Source organism: Protopterus annectens, chromosome 1.part1, assembly GCF_019279795.1.
Source record: "Protopterus annectens isolate FY-2018-M chromosome 1.part1, PAN1.0, whole genome shotgun sequence".
In the NCBI taxonomy this organism is placed as follows: Eukaryota; Metazoa; Chordata; order Ceratodontiformes; family Protopteridae; genus Protopterus; species Protopterus annectens.
In genome coordinates, this window is record NC_056726.1 from 119,644,225 (window position 1) to 119,665,989 (window position 21,765).

Here is a 21,765-nt window from a genome sequence, read left to right on the forward strand (position 1 = left end):
GTTCCTCTTATCATAAAGGTGTATCTATTCAGAGCTGCAAAAATATTTATTAAGAAAGCAAGAGACATGGAAATGTACAAGTATACTGAATGACTGGGCACTTCTGGATTTCCTTCTTTACTATATATTTATATATATCACCAAAGCATTCTTATAAGTTCACTGTTGAGCTCCAATAATGCTACAGTGACACAAAGTGATTTAGGTCATACAAGATTCATTTTGAGGAAAAACTCATTAGTGACTCATTTGCATATCTCTGAATCAAATATTTAATGCAGCAGGAACAACTGCATTAAATGTTCACCCTATCAGCTCCAAACCACTGTTGTGCAGGCACCTACAGACATGTACTCACACACACTTGCACATTCCAGTACACATGCACACTCACATACACGCACACACACACACACACGCACACACACACACACACACACACACACACACACACACACACACACACACACACACACACACACACAGACACACACACAGTCAAGCACATAAAACTTTGTAGTCCTTACCTGCTGTGGCATTAACAGTTATGCTATTGTTATAGCCAGCAATGGATATACACTGTAAAATGACATTTCCTTTGTTTCACTCCAGAAATAGCATAATACCAGTTGTTTTTGAATTGCTGTATTAAGCTGTTTCATTACAGTGTAATGTACAGTGTACACTCCAGGTAAGAGCACAGTGATAATTTTTATTAACCACATCTCTTAACTGCCTCATTTACATGCAGTGATATGCAGCAAGACTCTGTAATACTACTTGCTGGAATCTTCATACTGCTGCAATAGCATAAAAATATGGGTTATATCCTAACAAGGACATAACCACAGGTCAGCTTCAAAAGCTTCAGGGTGCCTTCCATGTACACAAACAATTAGTCAGCTCGAGCTGAGATAATTAAAAGTCAGGACTGGGTGCCAAGCCCTTCAGAGTTTTCATACCAACAGAGAGAGGGAGGCTAAAGTCCTGAGAATGACAATGCTTGGAAATAATAATAATAATAATAATAATAATAATAATAATAATAATAATATAATAACAACAAATCTCCACACCCTGACTTAAAAAAGATACACAAAAAACAAGGGGGATATAGGGAGGGAGAGGCTACTGCTGCAGTGATCATTCAAACACCTCTGTTATGGTAAGTTTACTGGCACAACTGTGTTATGTTCTTATTTGTTCGCTACTGCAGTACCCTAAGCTATATTTGGGAGATTACTACAACTTAGAAAGACTGGGAGGAGAAAGAATGAGGATCCAGCACCCTGGGAGAATTTTCCTAGCAAAGCCTCCCCTAGGTCTGGAGAAGGGAACTGCTTTATAGTGCTCTGTCAAAGTATGCACAGAGGACCAAGTTACTTTTTCTGGAGTACTTTGAAAATCCAGTTCTTTCCAAAAAGTCACAGAAGAAGCCAATGTCCATGTAAAATGAGCATTAACCCTACCTAGAACAGTTTCTTTTTTATAGCTTATGCTCCTGCAACAGTGATCATTTGAACATGTGCTGTTATGGTAAAGTTTATTTACAGAATTGTATTTTTCTGAATAGCCCCACAGTCTATGTTTACCATTCACTGATACTCATAATTCTGTTCTATGAGAGACAACAGCATGCAGAAAGAAAGCATTCCATTATATACTAAGGAGTTACATTAATATAGCCAACAAAAATGCATTCTTCAAAGTCTACTATTTTTATGGAATAAGACATTTGTGAAATATTATTGAGGTGACAGGATATTCTTTCTTCATTTGTTGTCCAAGTCAGCAAGCTAGTCATAAGCACCTCTTTTCATGGGTGATCCAGGACCAATATTTAGCTAACTGACTATCACAGAGTGACACAGCTTGTATGCAGTTTAGAGCTGTCCAGGGCTGAAAAACTGAAACCAAAACTTGAATACATAATGGGTGAGGTGAGCTTTGTTTCCCACTGGTTCAATAACTTTAAACTTGTTACCTTTTCTGGTATTCAGTTTGATCTACTTAGATATTAAAACAAGAAAAAATCGAAATTGTCAGCTGTAGGGAATTTATTTTAGATTGCTATAGTGATACTTATTATATACCCAGTTTAAAATAAAAATACAACAAAACTAATTTTATTGTAAAGTTTGTGAAGGAAGTCCAGTAGATTGTCAAATGCAGCATTTCAGTATAATTTTGTACTTCTCACCAGACAAGGATTGCCTATTGACAACCATTAACAGGAACACTCACTGAATCATCTTAAACAAACTACATCTTAAATGTGGGAAATATAACTTGTCATTTTACTGGAGAATGTCCACATGATGAGCATTTTGAGACACACTGTCCTGGGCCCTGTATTATTTAATTATGTAATTTCTTTACTGCCTATTAATGCTACTTACTGAGTGCCCAGATAAGCAGATTATATCAAAATTGGTGATTTTTTTTTGTCTTCCTCATCTCACTTTCTGGCATTTAATGTATATCTTTCTGATGTATTTTGGATGGTTAAATAAAAATGGATTGCATGCAAATGCAGTAAAAAGTGGTGTGATATTCTTTCACACTTTCAGAACTGATCAAGACCCTACCTTGGGCATTACTACAATTCATGAAATCTATGAATATGAGGATTTAGGAGTATGCCTCAAATCAAACTTACAATATAACATTAACATTTGCATTGAGACTCCCCAAGGTAAACACTTACTTAATAATCTATTTCCATCTTAATCCAATATGCCTCTTGCAGAATCATGCAATATCTACAGAACTAACCCTTCTGTAGTCTTGTATTGATCCAAAAATCTCTAGTTTATTTTGCCCCCTATAGTCATTGTGTTTACTAATAATTTATTTTTCTACTTTCAGATTCATAGTGCTCAGTACTCTGTTATGCTGTTTCACTCATTTTACTTCATAACAACTTGACTACCATCAACATCTGACACTGCCCCAATGAGTGAAGCCTATACTAATCCCATTCAAAGTATGGATATGAGTGATTCCTCTTCTAACCACAACTTCTATAGTAGTCCCATCAATATTATACTTATGAATGTATATTTGTTTTACTAAGTACTGCATGTTATTATGAGTTGTGTGGTTCTCCTTGACTGATATATGTGATCTGGAGCTGTTTACTGTTCACTGCTTGATGTTCATGGATTATGTTTTGCTTGTTTCTTCTAGATAAATGTATGTATGTAATCAGGAGCTTTTCTCCTCAGACCTCCACTGAAAAGGACCTGTGTCCATTAGGACGTTCCTGGTAAACAAATGTAAAATTAAATAAAAATAAAAAATTGTTAAAGCAAAAACCATGTGCATTATGGAAATAATAGTAAAAAAACTTCATCACTAGGTCATTGACTTTTCTAGTAAAATCAATTGCCACCTTTGTTAGGGCCATTATTAAATATATTTCCTCTTTTTGATCCTATTTTAAAAGTGATCTATCATTGTTAGAAAGTGTCCAAAGAAAATTTATGAAAAAATTGACTGTAAAACTTTGTCCTACAGTAAATGATTAGAAAATCTCAATCTATATTCATTAGGTTCTCACTGACTATTAGGTAGGTTATTATGTTTAGCATACTGTGCTCTTTGTGATGAAGAATTCTGCCTCTTATTGAAAATTGATATGGTGCAGACCAATAGTCAGCTAGAGGATGTAATTATAACTGCCAAGTCCTTAAATATAAACTGGCCTTGACATCCATATTTATCTCCTCTATTATAGTCAGGTCTTAGTAAAGGCTAACACTCTATGTTAGGCAGAGTAGCCTCTTTTGCTGTTTTTATGGTTTTGGTAGTAATATTTATTCCTGGAATATGGCATCTGCCTTCCAATGGCCTATGACCTCAGCCCAGTATACTTGAGCTATGAAATATACCTGATTGCAAGGAATTTGTATAGGTCAAGGATAAGCAGAATGATCAAATGGATTACATGATACTATTTATTTATTTTACATTTATTTTACATTTGTTTATCAGGATAGTCCGACTGGATACATGTTCATTTTCAGCAGAGGCCAGGGGAGAAAAGTTCCAAACACATTCAACAAACTGTTACATTTTTACAGTTTAAAACGCAAAATAAACAAAAATAAAAAGATTTGTACACAGATGTAAACAAACAACAAACAGATATACACAAACAAATTATTACATTTTTACTCAGATGGAAAATTCTATACAGTCTTTTTAAGAATGATAGGTTATTGAATGCCTAGTAGGCTAACCTGGTAGTAGATCCAAGGCGATCATAAGATATACCAATTAAGAAACAAAGTGTAGGCAGAAGTCCTCCATGTGCACACGAGTGATGGTTAGAGTTAGTCTGGATTAGGACAAGGACATAGCCATCATTTTAAAAAGTACTGAATCAGACTTTTCTTGAACTGAGGTAGAGAGAGTTCAGATGTAAGATTATCAGGAAGAGAATTCCAAGTTTTGCCAACAGAGTTAGCAAATAGAGATTTACTGGCTCTGTTGTTGGATTTGAGAGTTTGAACTAGTAGTCTTTCAAATGAATGAAGTGCGCTAAGGTTACTGTAGGGGGTGATGAGGTTTTTAAGTATGGGTGTATTATCTGGTTGGTACAGGATCTTGTGTGCAACTATTAGTTGGTTAACCTGAAGTAGGTTAGACAGTTCAAGCCATCCTAGTAGATTTAGGTTATGACAGTGATGAGTTCTGTAGGCTGCATCAGTAGCAAATCTAGCAATGTGATTGTGGGTGCTAGAAAGTTTATTAAGGTCAGTTTTGATGAGGTTTGTAAATAGAGGGGAAGCATAGAGGAGGGTGTAGAATAGATGTGTATGAGTAATTACAGCTCTAGCTAATGGCATTAGGAAGGGCTTGATCCTATATAGTGAGCCAAGTTTTTTATTAACTGTTTTAATAGTTTTATTGATATGCAGCTCAAACTTAAGGTTATTATCTATTATAACTCCTGAGAGTTTGGTTGAGGAATCTGGGGAAATAATGGTGCCATTGTTGGATTTTAATGTAAAGGTCATAGGGGTAGACCTGCAAGTGGGAGAGAAAAGCAGCAGTTTGGTTTTATTAGGATTTAACATGAGATGATGGTTAAGGAGCCAGTTTTCAACTGTGTTAAAAGTATTTTGGGATAGAATCTGCAACTCTGTAGGTGAAGTGTCGGAATCATCCGCATATTGAATGCATGTTGCATTTGGGATGACTTTATACAAATCATTGATGAAAATGGAAAATAATAGTGGACCTAGTATGGAACCTTGGGGTATTAAGTTGTGGTTTAACATGTAGTCCATTATAGAGCCATTATAGAGCCTTTCTCCCCGGGCCTCCGCTGAAAATTGGCTTTGTTCCAAGTCGGACTTTCCCGGTTAACAAATGAAAAATAAAAATAAATAAATTACATGTTAAAGAGGTCTTTAATATTAGAAGCAGTTCATACTTTCAGTCAGATTATCAGGTTTTATAACATTTTCAATAATGGTGGATTGGACTGTCATTAAAAAACAAGAGGATATAACTAATAAACATCTCAGGCATTTACAATGGTATCATGTAAACAGGATGTGTGTGTGGGTGTTATGTGTATGTATTACACAACACAGGACAGATATATAGTTTATTATGTTCAGTTGTCATTCCATAGCATATATGTTTGCTTATATTAATGGTGGAACTGCCTTACACAGACATATTAATAAACTGTATTATTTAAAGGAAAGCAACACTTCTTGCATAACATTTCATATTTCATTCTTCTAAAAAGTGGCTGAAAGGTCAGCTGTGGATCTCCTAAAGCTGTAAATTCTTGAAAATGACAGCAGTAAGGTTCAAAGATGTATTCTGTGGTGTACATTGTATTAAGCAGTAATGGAAAACACTGGACTAAGCGTAACTCACATCTATAAATATGAACACAAGGTTTTTTTTTTTCTATATGAAATGGAAAGCTAAAGCTATTTTTATCATAAACTGAAAGAGCATTGTCATTTTTAATCCCCCTCCACACTCACATTAAGACACAGCTGCCCAAATCAGTATTGTCAAGAGTGGATTTATAATGCTTGTTACTTGAGGCATGGGGAGTCCCCCTCAAAAATTGTTTACAATTTGCAGATTTAGTGAAGTGTTTGCTGGCAGTTGCTGAACGCTTTGATCTTGTTTACAGTCCATACCTAACAATGCTAACAAGTCTTTAGCAGTAAAACTTTAGATTTTTGTAACACATTAAGGTACAGTAAGGTTGTCTGTGTCTTGTCTTAAATCATTTATTTCAGATATTATCAACTTTAGCACATATGTTTTCATCTTAAAATTTTTTACGAAAAAGCATTCACTATTTATAAAGGTTGTTATTTTTATATTTTCATTACAACTTTTTTTAAGAAAAGACATTTAGTGATAATGGAGAACACTGGGATGAAATAGTGAATTTGATATTGTGATTTAAAATGTTATGACAGCATTGTACATGTGTACAGCTATGCTTCTGCTGAAACACTTCAATCGCCATGCAAAGACACTATTTCCGTCCAATGTTCTCCATTATTGCTGTGTACTCGACATGCTATTACTGTAAAAATGTTAGAGATGTACACAACACATTGTTTTTTTAACAGATTTGTCTTTTTCTGCACAGCTCCTAAGACAGTTATTGGATGATAGATTCCTGTTGAAGCTCAGCAAGCCCTTTGAATGGCAAACTTTGCAAGGACTGGTGGTACAGGCTGCCATGTCTGTAGCAGGCTATCCCAGCAGCCTCAAAAGGGCAATGTCCCAAAGACTCCTGGTAAGCAACTTCATTTCATATCATCATGATGTTTATTGTGCACATATCTGAATAACTGCCATTAAACTTTACCTGTCAGAATCACGGATACCTAAGTGAAAACCAAAAGATCCAATCAACACTTCTGTTGATAAGTCAAAACCTAATAAACATCAGGTGCAAGTTTGGTGAGAATTTACATACCTAACAGGAAAGGATGAATGGGAGCTGCATATTTTTAATCCTCCATGGCAACAAACAGGACAGGTACACATTCTACAGCTAGTTCCAAAGCGAGTCAAGACACATGCTTCAGAGTCCCATGGATTTAGGGTTTACACTGTAAATTGTTTGGAACCACCATAGATGTAGTGCAGGGCTTAAGACACCAGTGACTTTTTATGAGATTAGCATTCACATCCACACTCTTGGCAGTCACAGTAGATTAGATAATAGTGAACAAGGCTTTTTACAAGCTGCAGTGAAGAAGGACTATGCTGTCTGCTCTTTTTCTACTTCCTGGTCAGAGAAGAGGTTCAGTATAAGCAAAGTCACTGCAATGTGCCATTATTGTTACTGCATAATATGTGCTTCATTTACAACATAGGCAAACACCATCTAAAGTATATCTAAACTATGAAAAACTGTTTCTGCTAGGATGAATTCCAGCAAGCTATTCTGCATGCTGCTACATCTTCATAGCCAGGTGTATTTTGGTGGTGCTACTCAGTTGGTTGTTTCCCTATTAGACTTCCTGTAATGAGAGTAAAACAAGGAGACGCATGAATGGCCACTAATCTGGTGACTGTATTTCATGAGGTAGTGTAGCCTTCAGTGTGATTAGAGGGAGCAAATCTCTTATCAATGAAAAACATGGTTTAAGGAAACTATAGAGATCACCCTGTTGCTTTTAATTTTACCATGTATGCTTTATGTTTTTTTTAACTACAAAAGGAAGACAAAACTATAACTTGGCAATAGTAAGATGTGGCTATTCATTCATCAAGAGTCCAGAGAGCATAGACATGGTCTGAGAACTTGATTCATTCAGATCTGATATTAAAGATGATTGAATTATTTGGTACTATATTGAACACACGCTATGGCATTTCTGGAGTGGTCACTGCCGTTATTTCAACCTACATGTGGTATATTTAGATTCTTCTGTGGTCTACTGCCTAGTATAGCTATGGCAGTAGATGCTTAAATGCAACAACATATTCTAAATGTATTAAGCATGAGATGCCAGATTGTGTTAAAAAATTCTGTGTACTTTATTAAAAAAATATTTTACTATTATGTTTGTTTTTTTTTAACAAATATAGCCATTATCCTTTTTAATTTGTTATTGAAAACATCACCCCATCAGATAATCATCTTTTATTTCCCTTCTGTGCATTCCCATGTGCTCTGTGGAGGGGTCTATATTAGAACATTGAATATTTAACAGTTCGAATCACTAAAGGTTGACCTTTAGTGATCGAACTGTTAAAACATTGAATGTTCAGAAAAAAAAATAAAAACAACAAAAAAAACTAAACAGTGTAGGCAGGGGGGCTGTGCCTCCTGTACCCTCCATGTGGGGGGCTGCGCCCCCCATCCCCGGTACTTAAATATACCTACTCCGGGACCGCACTACATTGAAGTAAATAGAAATCTCCCCTTATGGAGATTTCCGTTTACTTGTTCGATGTTCGGCAGTTTCGCTATTCTCATTTCGACAATGTCAGATTCGACATTGTCGACTTTCGAGAATCTAATATAGACCCTTATGGAGAGAGTTATGCCATGAGCCGAATAAAACAATAACAATGCAGAAAAATGCAGTGATTCAAAGAGAAACATAAATGCATCACTTAAAGCACATGGAACAGAAAACAATATGGAAAACACTTACTTATCTGTCAGTGTCTGCTAAACTGAAAGTTCCAGTTGAGCAAAACCTAGAATAAATAAACATAAAATGATTAAAGGTTCAGGTACAATTTACTCACAAAGACAAATCATACACAACTTTGGATGCATTTTTAAAATGAAAACTGAAATGTGAAGTTCTTAAAGATAGATAGTTGGTGCTTTAAGTAAGCATTCCCAGTGGGACAGAATAGCTGGTATGAGCATTAGGATCTCACTTCAGATTGGCAGTGATCATAAGAATCAGGGTTAAAAAATACAGAAAGAAGAAATGATATAATATGCAGCAATGAATGGACTGTATCAGGTATACAGACATTCCAATTGTATATTTCTTATTATACAATGACTCCCCATTAATATTCCAAAACATGCAAGCTGATTGGCCAGCGTGCCCATTGTAAATCCCACAATATACCAACGGAAAAACATCTGGTGTCTTGAACTTTTTTCCATTGGTATAAAGTGTCCAAAACTTTTTTTTTTTTTAATAAAAAAAAAAAAAAAACGGAGCAACGGAGACTTTCGTTTCACCATTGCTTCCATTTCAAAGCATTGATGTACTGGGTATGCATGAGAATGCAATTTCCATACGCATGCACAGTACATCAACACAAGGAAGCAATATAGAACTACCGGCGGTAGAAGAGTAATGCGCCATTATACAAAGACATTATTTAAGAAAAGTAAGTACTTTTTTCTTAAATAATGTCATTGTATAATAGCAATAACCAACTCCATGGTTGTGGTATATTGAAGATTTACTCACAGTTGGCTTTATTTAATCACTTGGGCTTTGCCCTTGTGATTAAACCATGCCAACCATGGGTTAATCTTTAATATACCACACTACATCATCAGTTATTGCTTAAATCATCTGTTTGGCAGGCATGATGTCATAATTCAGAACATACAAATTTAGGTAGGAAAAAGGTCTATTGTAGAAAAGAATGAAATAAGTAGAGCCGGCGCGGCATTAGCAACATCACAGCTAAGTGAAGAAATGAAAGTAGACTCGGTAACAGAGGATATTGAGAGAAGGGGGGGTGTAACAGAGAGGGAGCCATGAAGAAACTGAAAGAATGAGAATTAAAGCAGAACAAAGTGGAACATATATATTTTAGCATTTAGGACATAAAAGCCATAAGCTGGGGAAAGACAACAAGCTATACCGAGAAGAGAAATTAAATCTTTTGGAACACTAAGGAATATAGAGATAAAGAATGTTCACAATGGCTGAATAAACAGAATAACTTGTGGTCAGATGGTAACCATGAAAAAGATGTTACAATGAGGAAAATACTTCTGTTTAATATGAAGAAGAAAAAACACTCGTACCAAAACCAGGCAACAGAAATATTCTTAAGGGCAGGAGAGTTGCCTGCCCACTTTTAAAAATAAATATTTTTGAAATAATTCATACAGCTGAAGTTTGAAAAAAACTCATCTGAATGTCTGCAGCACAGAATTCTAAAATAAACAGTAAAACAAATAAAACATAATGCTTCATTTTTCCTTAAAACTGCAGACTATTTACCACGACCAAAGTGGTATTAAAAATAAAAGAATTGTGTTTAAAGAAAACAAATACTAAATAAGATGAATAGATCATGGCACTCACAGCAGCATGGAATACAAAAGGAAACCTCATATAAGATGGTTACAGCAGGTCACCTGACTGGATCTCAGACATGGATTAGAATGGGATGTCATATACTCATACCCACCTAGAAAGTGTAGATTAGTGTCATCAGATGCTTAACTGATTTTTTTTAAATAGTCAATAAACTATACTGTTTCAGCATTAAATTGCTAGACTCTGCAATACATTTGCTTAAACAGCAATTTACACAATTCAAACACCTTAAAAGCATTAACAAGAGCTTGCTAGTATTCAAATATAAAATGAGAGTGTAACAAATACATTTCATCCATACTGACTTTTTTTCAATACTTTATTAACAGTCACTTCCATGTTATTATCAATTAAACATGTTCAAACTATTACTTCAGTTGACATTGGAAACTTACCATATTTTTATTTCTGAATTATATTTAGAAATCATTTCTTCCTAATTCTGTGTGCCCACTCCAAAGACTTGACTACCTCATTGATTGTGTAAATAGTGATTAGTATTACAAAATCAATCATATAGCTCTGTCTTGTACTGATGAATAATTTATTCATAGCTTCATAGATGGATACTAAGCTAATGACTACTAGGGCCATTGAAAGCCTAGCCATGCATCCCAAATGTGTTCCATGAGTTGTTTTACCCTGGCAGTTATTTTAAAGGAGTATATGTTAGGGCATGATTTAACATCTGCTACTCTAATTCAGGGACAAGGGTGCCAGACCATGGGTGAATTTTTGATTTCCCATCCATTGGTTCAGGTTATGCTCGAATAAGGTAAGGGAAGGGCTTTGCTTCACATAAATGAGAAGCATATTCCAGCGAATGGGAATTCTCTGAGATATACACATGTCTCTCTAGCATGTCTTATTTAAGTCACAAGCAAGGTTTAAATCCTTAGATCTGGTAGTCTTTATGCTGTTCACTTTGTGGATATGCAAAAGGTGCATTAGAGCTAGATCCAAGGATATCTTGTATGCCAGGCATAGACTGCCTCTCAGTAATCTATAGGAAAATAAATAGAGAGATGGTGCTTTGAGGTCATCTACATAGGACATTGTGTTTACTCACTGTACTCTTTTTGTGAGGAATCTCTGTAAATGTCTAGTTGTTGCATGTGCCTGTTCAAGTACATATAGAAGGAGGTGTGATACTCAATGATAGGTATGGTGAGGGATGAGTACAGTGGCATGATGACTTCCCTGGTTTTTAATGGCATGTCCTTACCTATAAGTGAGCAACATGGACTGATTTTCTTACCACCTTAGACACATGGTCAAGATGGTTGAGGGTTGGCATAGTGGTTAAGGTGCTTACCTTACAGACACAAGGTACAGGTTTTGATTCTCACCTTGGAAGGGAACTTGGTTAGGTTTAAAATGGCCTGCACCTATGAACCTAAAAGACAGATTATTGTCACAAATTAGAAATACGCGTTGCTGGAAAAAAAACAAAACAGGTCAGTTCCAAGCCATAAAAACACAGGTTTAATCCAAAAAATATGATACAATCCAGTAAGCGTAGAATCGCTTTAATTTTAAACCCTTTAAAACTTCATCAGATACAAAATGTAACAAGTTTGAGACCATTTAAATAAACTCAGTAGGTCATATGACCATTTTAAAATTTTAAAGTGACATTCCCCTTATTTTACACGTCCCTTAAAAAATACATTCTAGTCATTAATTCATTCAGTGATTCATGTTTGTTATACTATTTTTAAAATCAATTAATGTAGTTGCCATAAATATCCAACACACAGTATCCAGTAAAGATAAACTTAAGAGTGTTATTTTATTAATTCATCTCTCCCATGCTTTTAACGTGTAAAATAAGGGGAATGTCACTTTAAAATTTTAAAATGGTCATATGCCCTACTGAGTTTATTTAAATGGTCTCATACTTGTTACATCCTGTATATGATGAAGTTTTAAAGGGTTTAAAATGAAAGAGCTTATACACTTACTGGATTGTATCATATTTTTTGGATTAAACCTGTGTTTTTACATCTTGGAATTAAACTGTTTTATTTCCAGCAACACAGATTATTGTCTGCATGAGTTCCCAAATTCCTAATTACTAGTTGTTCTCTTAGGGATGTTTTGTCAATGAAGTAGTTTTCTGGGGAGGTCAATTTCCTGAAGGGTACTATTATGCATTTCTTGGCAGTGAATTTTAAATCATGACTCTGGCACCAGTTATTCATGTGTTAGACCTTCCCGTAAGATGTTAGTATCTTGGGGATTTCTATGATTGTTCCCAGTTTACAGTCATCAGCAAATTAGGTCTGCTAGAAACCCTTGACATTGGCCCTGACTTCTGAGAAGTAGATTCCAAAGAGGGGCAGACTCAGCACAGACCCTTGAAGGACTTCGCTGGCAATCAGCCCATTTGTGGAGGTAGCTCCACCAATCCTGACTTCCTAAGTCCAGTCTATAGTACAGCATTCCCCTATATTTGTGAGTACCAGGTCAGATATGTTTGTACCTCTAATGGGCATATACACACGTTTCTAGGTTGTTAACAGTTACAAAGTGAAAGCATTTCAATGCCTGTGAAATCTGAGTTGTATCCTCAAGTAAAAATTATTTCCAGTAGACAAATGCATAAGAAATCATAGAGTTTGTTTGGTATCATACAATCTGCAAATATTCCTTATTTCTACTTTCACATTAACATATTAGACTTATTTCCTTCTTTTTAAACCTACACTCTAGAAATGTTGTTAGGTTTTAATTCAAATTTGTATTTGATTCTTATATTTCTCAACATTTTTTGTGTTGCAGAAATATATTCAGTGTTATTATTTTCTATTATGTTTAGCATAAATGTTTTCAATGTCCAGTCTTATCCATCATAATTTCACAATTTCATTGGGAAGGGGCAAATATCATTCAGCCAGTTGAATATCCTTTTTAAACATTTTTCAAAATAATTACCAAATAATTAAATTCATATTTTTTCAGTAGACATTAGTCATTTTGGTATGCTGTGGATTCTTGTTACATTCTTTCTGCTAGTATATTTCACATTTTTGATAAACCACTTTCTGTAATTTTTGAACCAGTTGCATAGTATGCATGTATCTGCTACATGTTTTTTATTTCTTCATTTTAATTAATACTTTATATATTCTGAAGGACATGATTTGTTTAGTTTCAAGACAAATCTTAATTCATTAACACTCTCTGGCAGTTGAGTTAATGACATATTACATTCCTGATTTTTGTAGGCTAGACAACAATTGTCTAGAGCTCAAAGTTAATGAAAATGTAAATGTGAGAAAAATCTTTTAAACTTTGCAGCTAAAGTAGCTTTGCACCTTACTTGTGCAGCTGAAATATTTTTCAAGTGTTTAAACTGCCTAGTCAATGTACTGGATACTGTAAATTCAGTACTGTGATTAAGTTATAGTGAAGTAAAAAGCTGTGTGTAGTCTGTATTCCTAATGCTGCAAGTTTAATTGGATGAGGCAGCATATACAACTAGCTTTGTAGGTGTAAAACAGCAACTAGCTTGATCAGCACAGTAGAGGTGAATGAGGTAGTAGTCTATATACTTTGGTAAGGAGTTCATGCTAATTACTAATTCCCTAAGTTATCTTCATATAAAAGGAGGCAGTGCACTTTAATGTAATTGCAAATGGTAATGATTTTATTTTATTATTTATTAAATTAATATTCCAGATGTAATTTCAGGTAGTAGAGATATTACTTGTGAAAATGATTCATAGCTAGCTGTATACATTTTGAATTTGTATATTTTTCTTTGTTTTTCCAGCAAACCTGATAGCTATTTTTCTTACTTAAAATCATTACTTTACTTTTTATATAACTGATGTTAAATATATACTCTGTTGCATAAATGGCTATATCCCATTATTGTTGTTTTAAAGCATGAAAGCTTAATATTAATATTACCATGTCATCAACATAAACTATTATTTGACATCTCTTTTAACTTTTGTTGCATCATTTTTTATATATTTAAAATTTCTTTGTTGCCTATTTGATGCAAATTTCAAAAAGCCAAAGTGCAAAAATGCAACTTTGTTTTACTTTTGTGTTAATTGAGAAAGTTTGCAAAACGATTTATTTTATACTTGCACCCGGTTACTGCCTTATAAAATAGAAATTGTTTGCTTAAGATTACTGCCCTGGTTATTATGACTCTATATTTCTCTTTCTATAAAAATAATTTTTCTAGCTCCTTTTAATTTTAGTTTTCCAATTCACATGTTTCAGTATTTAAATATTTGTCAGAAAAAGTAAACCCTGTTTTTATTTATGCAGCAGTTTCTTTGATTAATTTTTTCAGTACTATTGATTAGTTTCTTTAATTATTTCTAAAGTTGCTTTTCACCTTTTTAATATTGTATTATGTTGTTCTAATTAATATATCATAGCTGAATTTCTTTTCAAATTTAGATCATACTTTTATTTTCTTCTGCAGAACCACTTTTCAATAAGTACTAGTATGCCTTTTTTAACTCATGAAGCATTCCTTATCAAGCCATGTATCGAGTTTGTTTGTCTTTCCTTGTTGATAATATTTTATTATTATTACTGATACATAAACAGCTAGTAGCATAATGTCTTGAAATGTGTCTGCCTTTTCAATATTAATATTTTAATTTTTGATATTATACTAATAAAAAAGTAAGTAAAAATATCTATCTATATATATGGGTTACAAACAGTTGGGCAAAAGTTCCAATTACTGAATGCAAAGTAGCTGGCATAGCTGATTGAACATACTGTTTTTTTTTTTTTTTGTGCGATATCGTGATACAGAGGTGACTGGGGAATTTGTCCTTTCCCATTGTAGTACAGTCTCAGAGCTATATAATTAGCAGGGGATGTCCAGAAAAGTTTTAATTTTTGCCTTAGATTTTGAAAGGCTGCTGATAAACAAGTTGTGTTTGACCAGTTGCCTTTTAATGTAGTGAATTTTCAATATATGGATATACATCCATATGTGCAAATACACAGACATATAATTGTATGTATAAAACTAATATATATATATGTATGTATATATATATATATATATATATATATATATATATATATATATATATATCAAACATTTGATTACCGAACAAGTCCAACTGGGTAGGATCCCATTTTCAGCAGAGGCCCGTGGGGAAAAGCTCCAAAGTATTGCAAAATATTTTAAGACTAATCATTTTATAGTCTTTAAAAGCAATACAAAAAACAAATACAGTTTAATAATTATATAAAAATTAGACATAATATGAAAACAGTGGTAAGAATAAATACAAGCTATATGACAATGATTTAATAGTTATAGACATTTAGCCAGTTTATAGAGAAGTTAAAGGTAAGTTAGTATAATACAAACAGGAATTGCAATATGAGGTGAGAGAAAAGCAGGCTTATGGTACATTTAGACAGAAAGCCAGGGGGACAAATTTGATTGAAGTAAGGAAGTGAGTGAAGAAGGGAGAGTAAGTAGATGTAAGATATAAATAGGTAGTTCTTCACAGTTAGGGATACAGTCTGGTCCTGAGCAAGAACAAAGACAATGTTTGGCTAGGAAAGCTTTCAGAGTGGTTTTAAAGGATGGAAGGTAGGATACTGACCTGATGGATAGTGATAAGGAGTTCCAGGTCTTAGCAAAATAGTACGAGTACAGACAATGTCCAGCATTTTTGATAGGTGTTTGATAGTTTTGTGGGCAGAGAGGAGTTTTTGGTCATTGAACTGTAATGACCAACTGGGAAGATAGTTGTGTAGGATGTTACTTAGTGCTGCACAAGCAGATATATTGTGGATACTTTTATATGTAGTAAGAAGCTATGTATATGTTTGCTGATGGGGTAGTTCTAACCAATTTAGGCTTTTTAGACATGCTGTAGGTAGATTGGATACTCTAAATTGGCCCTAGACATGAGTGCGTGCACGTGTGTGCCTTCCATGGAAGGTTGAGCTCTGGACTGGCAACTCAACACCGTAAAACTCCACTGCCAATCATGAGTGGACAGGTGATCCATTGTGGCAAGCCCTAACCGGGAAAAGCTGAAAGAAGAGGAAGAAAAAGAAGAAGAAGTAATGCTATACAGTGGTGGGCTCTGAAAGAGGTATCTGCTTCAAATTTAGCAACTTGTATTATAGCATTGTTCAAGATTTGATTTTTGTGATACCTGAAGATTAGTAAGGATGGGAGGACCACAAAAAAGTGTGGGGAGTAGATTAGTGGCAAGTGTAGCTTTAGTTGCATTGGTGAGACAGTTTTTGATCTATAACACAACCCTAGTTTTTGATGAGTTTCTCTTATGCAATTATATAGGGTCTGCTTTGCAAGATCAAAATACCAGCAGACCGTCTTTTATAACACTGAGACTAGAAAACCAAAACTTCATGATCCTGACAAGTGAAATCACCAACTTTCAAATGAACAAAATTCAAAAACCTGACACCCAAAATACTGACATAAATCAAGCAGAAGTATGACCTCTTCCCATAACCAATATAACTATACTAATCCAGCTAAACAAAATAGTCTAATTCACTGTTCCAAGGTTACAATACATAAAGTAAAAAGTCCTCTTCACATGAAATAAAACATAATGCCTTATATAGCGATTTACATTTTAAGAACTTTACCTATGAATTGAACAAATTCCAAAGCACAGTATCCTGATTTGTCTCTTGATATGTTAAATGCCCAACATAGACAAAAACCAAAAGAATAACATTCCAACTTACCTCCCAGTTAACGCAATTACAAAATTAGCAACTCATACAATAACAACAGTACACTATCATTTTAAAACACCAAACGACTATCTAACCTCACCTTACACCCCACCCATCAACCAATGCCAGTATAGCCAAAGAAAATCCCACTGAATATTCATGACAGCATCTACATCACTGACATGAATATTCATTGCAGGTTCCTAAATTCCATAAGTACAATTATTTATTTTCTACTTTTAAGTTTTTGTGGGGGGGGTTGTGCCCCCCAAACCCCTTGCAAATTAAATATACCAACTCCAAGATTGCACTACAGTGCAGAAATGAGCAGATTTTATGTTCTGCTCAGCTGGCAAAGTCAGCGTTTGAAACGTTTAGTCTTCTGAACAGCGGCATAGTGAAGTTTCACTCATATGAAACTTCGCTTTTGTGGTCTCTGTGTTATAAATGTCGGTCTACTGGCGTTTTGATCTTGTCAGGTAGACCCAATTTTGTATATGCAGGTCAAATTTAAAATTGTCATTCATTAGTAGTAGTACTTTGTTATAAGAAGTGACTTTAGTGGTTCTATTATAAAGAGAGAGGACTTTAAAAATTGCTAGCTGGTGTTTTGTAAAGAATTATATGTCATTTGAATATAAAAAACTGATTTGCACAAATGCTTGTGTTAAAAATATATTCATAAAGCTGCTTGTTTTAAAAGTGCATCAACAGAGGGTCCTGCTGGACAGAAAAGAAATATACATGTATGTCAGGCTGTAGTGTTGTAACTGCTGAAATGTATATATGTTAACAGGGGATACTGAAAGGGAAGGGGTTAAGCTCAGCTCAGATAACCTTAAGAAACATAGCCTGAAATTAAATGACTTGGTTTAGGTCACAGACATTCTATCTCACAGGTCTGAATGGAACTAGAGATGCAATGTCTATGAAAAGCCTTTCTGCAGGAATTGGTTTATAGCTTCTAGATGCTGTATCAAGCCTTAGCAAGGTTCTGTATGCGTACTGTGACACATATGTGTCAAATCCTGTCTCAGTTGCTAGTGAGGAGGTAATTTGAGAACCACAGAGTCAGGTGACCAGATGTTATGTCATTCTGTAACCAGCACTGAAATTGTATTTAGATACTAGTGATAGATGTGATAGTAGCATTCAGCACCCTGTTATTGGAACTGACAACAATGGCACTCATCCATTTCATCTTGCTTTGCCCTAACAAGTAAGTAGAAAACAGCAATTCTTTAGTCAGTTAGGAAAATATGGTGAGATTAATTAAATATTGATTTTATGTATCTGTCTGAATCTTTCCTGCTGTGTTGTTTTTATATTTCCTGTGAATTGAAACTCTGATGTTTATTGTGAATAGATATTTGGTATTGTCATATTTATTTTTTATTAAATATATCTAAACCTGTCATTGTGGTTGGTCTTTTAGAAAATATTTTAACCTTTGAGAGCACTTGCATTTATTTAGTGGCACTGTGGCTTCCCATTCCTAAAAGTTTTGCTGCTTGGAAATGCTACCATTTGTATAAGTATTAGTTTTACTAAGTATAACTAGGTACCCTGGTAAGAGCCTTAGAGTATCTGGCATTGGGGTGTTCTACTGGCAGAATCTGCCTTATAGTCATGGTCAGTGTGGAGTCTTATTTGGGGCATGGAGCGGAAGTCTACCCCAGGACTGGAGTGTGTATTCCCTGTGTGCTCTTAAGAAAAAATATGCTTGGTGCAGAGAGCTGCATCTGAAAATACTGTGTGTGTGCCTATTTATTTCTCCAAAAGTGAATGTTACCCACTGGTGTCAGTGGTGAGGACTGAGGCTCCTTGATTACTTGCTCAGAGGAGGGACATCACATATTGGTGAGCAGTGGTGTGGATGTTAATTGAACTTCTGTAGCCTGTAAGCAGTTGTTAGTAAAGGTGTGTGTACTCTCAGCAGCCACAAGGTAAACATATGCAATTTCATTTTTCACAATAGTTTTATTTGTTTTTGTTAGTTTAGTTTAGTTTAGTAAGAGAAAGCAGGCAAAGATGTCATCAGAGGATTATGGCAAGCTGACAATGAACCAGTTGGCTAAGGTGTGCAAATCCAAAGGAGTGCTGCATGCCAACCTGACTAAAAAGGAAATTATTTCAGCCTTAATCCCAGCTGCAGCACAGACCAGCAACAAGAAAGACTACCAGTCTGGTAATGGGGGTGTACAGCCCTCAGAAACAGGACAGTTCACCTTTTCTTCAGAGGACTTGAGACTTAAACTAGAGGCAAAACATATGGAATTAGAATTGTCAGAGAAACTGTGGCATTTGAAGAATGAAGAAAATTAGAGACTGTGTCATTTGGAGGCTGAAGAAAATGAGAGACTGTGACATTTGGATGCCAAAAAAAAATGGATAACAGCATCAACATGAGAAGAGTATACTGACTCTTCAGGAACATGGAGGTAATGGGGAAGAGCATAACCAAACCCCAGAAGCAACAAAGATCAGCAAAGTTCTTCCACAGTATAAAGAAGGTGATGCTTTTGATAGTTTTATTCATATATTTGAAAGAATATCTAAACAATAATGTTGACCAAGGGCTCAGAGTATGGTTCCCTACCACCTTAGTCCATGGCAAAGCTGAAACTGCTGTTTCTAAATTGTCTGATACTGATTGTTTAAATTATGACAAGGTTAAACAATGTTTATTGGAATGTTTTAAGTTAACACCTGAATTTTACAGAAAAATGTTTTGTGTGCATAGACATAAGGCAGATGAAAGTGTATGTGATTATATTGCTGAGCTGAGTACTTATTTTCAAAGGTGGGTGAGTGAGTGTCAAGTCACCACTTCTGAAAGGCTGGCAGACCTTTTTGAACAAGCCCTCAGCACTTTGCCTGAGGACATGAGACTCTGGTTGGCAGACTGGAAGTGTAACACTGCAGATGAGCTGGGGAGAAAAGGGGATGTCTACTTTGTAAGCAGGGCACCACTGCGCAGGAAGGGGATACCCAGTGCTGCACATTGATATAAGGGAACCCATGGTGGGCAGCCTAAACCACCCCGGCTGTGTCCATCAGTAACAATGGAAGACACTAGTTCAGGTATACAACCAAGATCAAGGTTTAGATGTTTTGAATGTAACCAGAGGGGCCATGTAGCATACAAATGTCCACTGAAGCAAGGTGGGGAACAAAAGGTGAGGGAGCCAGCAAGTGAGAATAACAGTATGCCAGTGGTACGTTGCCTTGTCTGGAGACAACAGGGGTACCAAATTATCACCAGAGTTTGTATCCTACCTTTGTTGGTGGAAAACAGGCCACTTCTAAGAGAGAAACAGACTCTGACATAACTATTGTGAAGCTTGCAATGGTTAAAGAGGAGTAATACTTCTTTGAGTAGTCCACTCCTGTCAGAGCTTTTGGAGGAACCATATTCCAAATACCTTTGGCCAGGAATCACCTTGACTGGGACAGTGGAAAAGGAAGCATGCAAGTAGGTGTGTTTGAAGATAACCCTGCAGATGTCTTGATAGGAAATGAGTTTGATAATGCAGTACCTTGTGTGCATGCATTTACATGCAGTCAGGCTTGTAGATAGGCATGTGGGTCTGGTAGCCTGGGGGAGACCTAGACAGACCCACACCTGAAGCTGGGGCTGGTGATGTGGCTATTTCAGGGCAGGAGCTACCCTGTAGCAGTGAGCCTGAAGGTGAGCCACAGCTGCTGATAGGTACTGATGTTCCCTTGGACAGAGTGACTGCAAGGGCAGAGGTGAGTGGTAGTACCTAGGCTAATAGTTAGGTACCGCCTTAAGAAGATACCCAGACTTCCTGTGGAAGGGGAGCTGGAGAAGGTCACAAAGGTAGAGTTGAGACAAGCTCAGCTCTCTGACCCTACATTACAAGGCATGAGGGAGGTAGCTAAGGAGGCACCTGATTCTCAAGGAAAAGGAAAGTCTATATATTGGAACCAAGGTTTCTGCATAGAGAGTGATCCCCTGAGGTAGAGCTAGATGGTGAGGTAATACAACAGTTGGTAGTGCCTAGATCCTACCAGCTGGCAGTTCTAGCCTTAGCCCATGACATTCCTTTTGCAAGTCATATGAGCATAAAGCATACCAAGAGACATATTATGCAGAGCATTTATTGGCCTGGGATTGCAACTTGGAACAGGGACACTGAACACTGATTTCACACAAAGATTGGTGAAGGACTTGGCTTGGAACGCCCGGCTGAGGACTCAACTCTGATGTGGTCAGTGTGGAGTCTTATTTGGGGTCTGGAGTGGAAGTCCAGCCCCAAGAATGGAGTGTGCATTCCCATTGTGCTGTTAAGGAAAACTGTGCTCAGTGCAGAGAGCTGCATCTGAAAATAATGTGTGTGCCTATTTTTCTCCCAAAGTGAACATTACCTTACTGGTGTCAGTGGTTAGGATTGAGGCTCCTTGATCACTGGCCCAGGGGAAGGGCGTCACATGGATATTGATATTTTTTCAGCTTTAATTAAGGTAATTAGACCTCCATGATCTCTTCCATGTATGTGTGTGTGTATATATATATATATATATATATATATATATATATATATATATATATATATATATATATATATATACAGGTTCACTTTATAATCTAGCGAAAGTGCATAACAGCGAATCCAGAAATGTTGAATTCGCAGTTATGGTTTTACGGTACTTGACGTGGAATGTATTGTGTGGATGGTGTACGGTTTAGTGTGTGGATTTA

General features: G+C 35.7%; 1 protein-coding gene across 1 annotated transcript in view; it reads left to right on the forward strand.

Moving 5' to 3' along the window:
• Nucleotides 1–21,765, forward strand: part of LOC122814238 (dynein axonemal heavy chain 5-like) — a 3,525,594-nt gene that overhangs the window by 2,022,271 nt on the left and 1,481,558 nt on the right. The window contains exon 67 of the mRNA XM_044086840.1: nt 6,641–6,790. Within this exon, the coding sequence (XP_043942775.1) occupies nt 6,641–6,790 (150 nt within the window). The remainder of the gene's footprint in view (nt 1–6,640; nt 6,791–21,765) is intronic.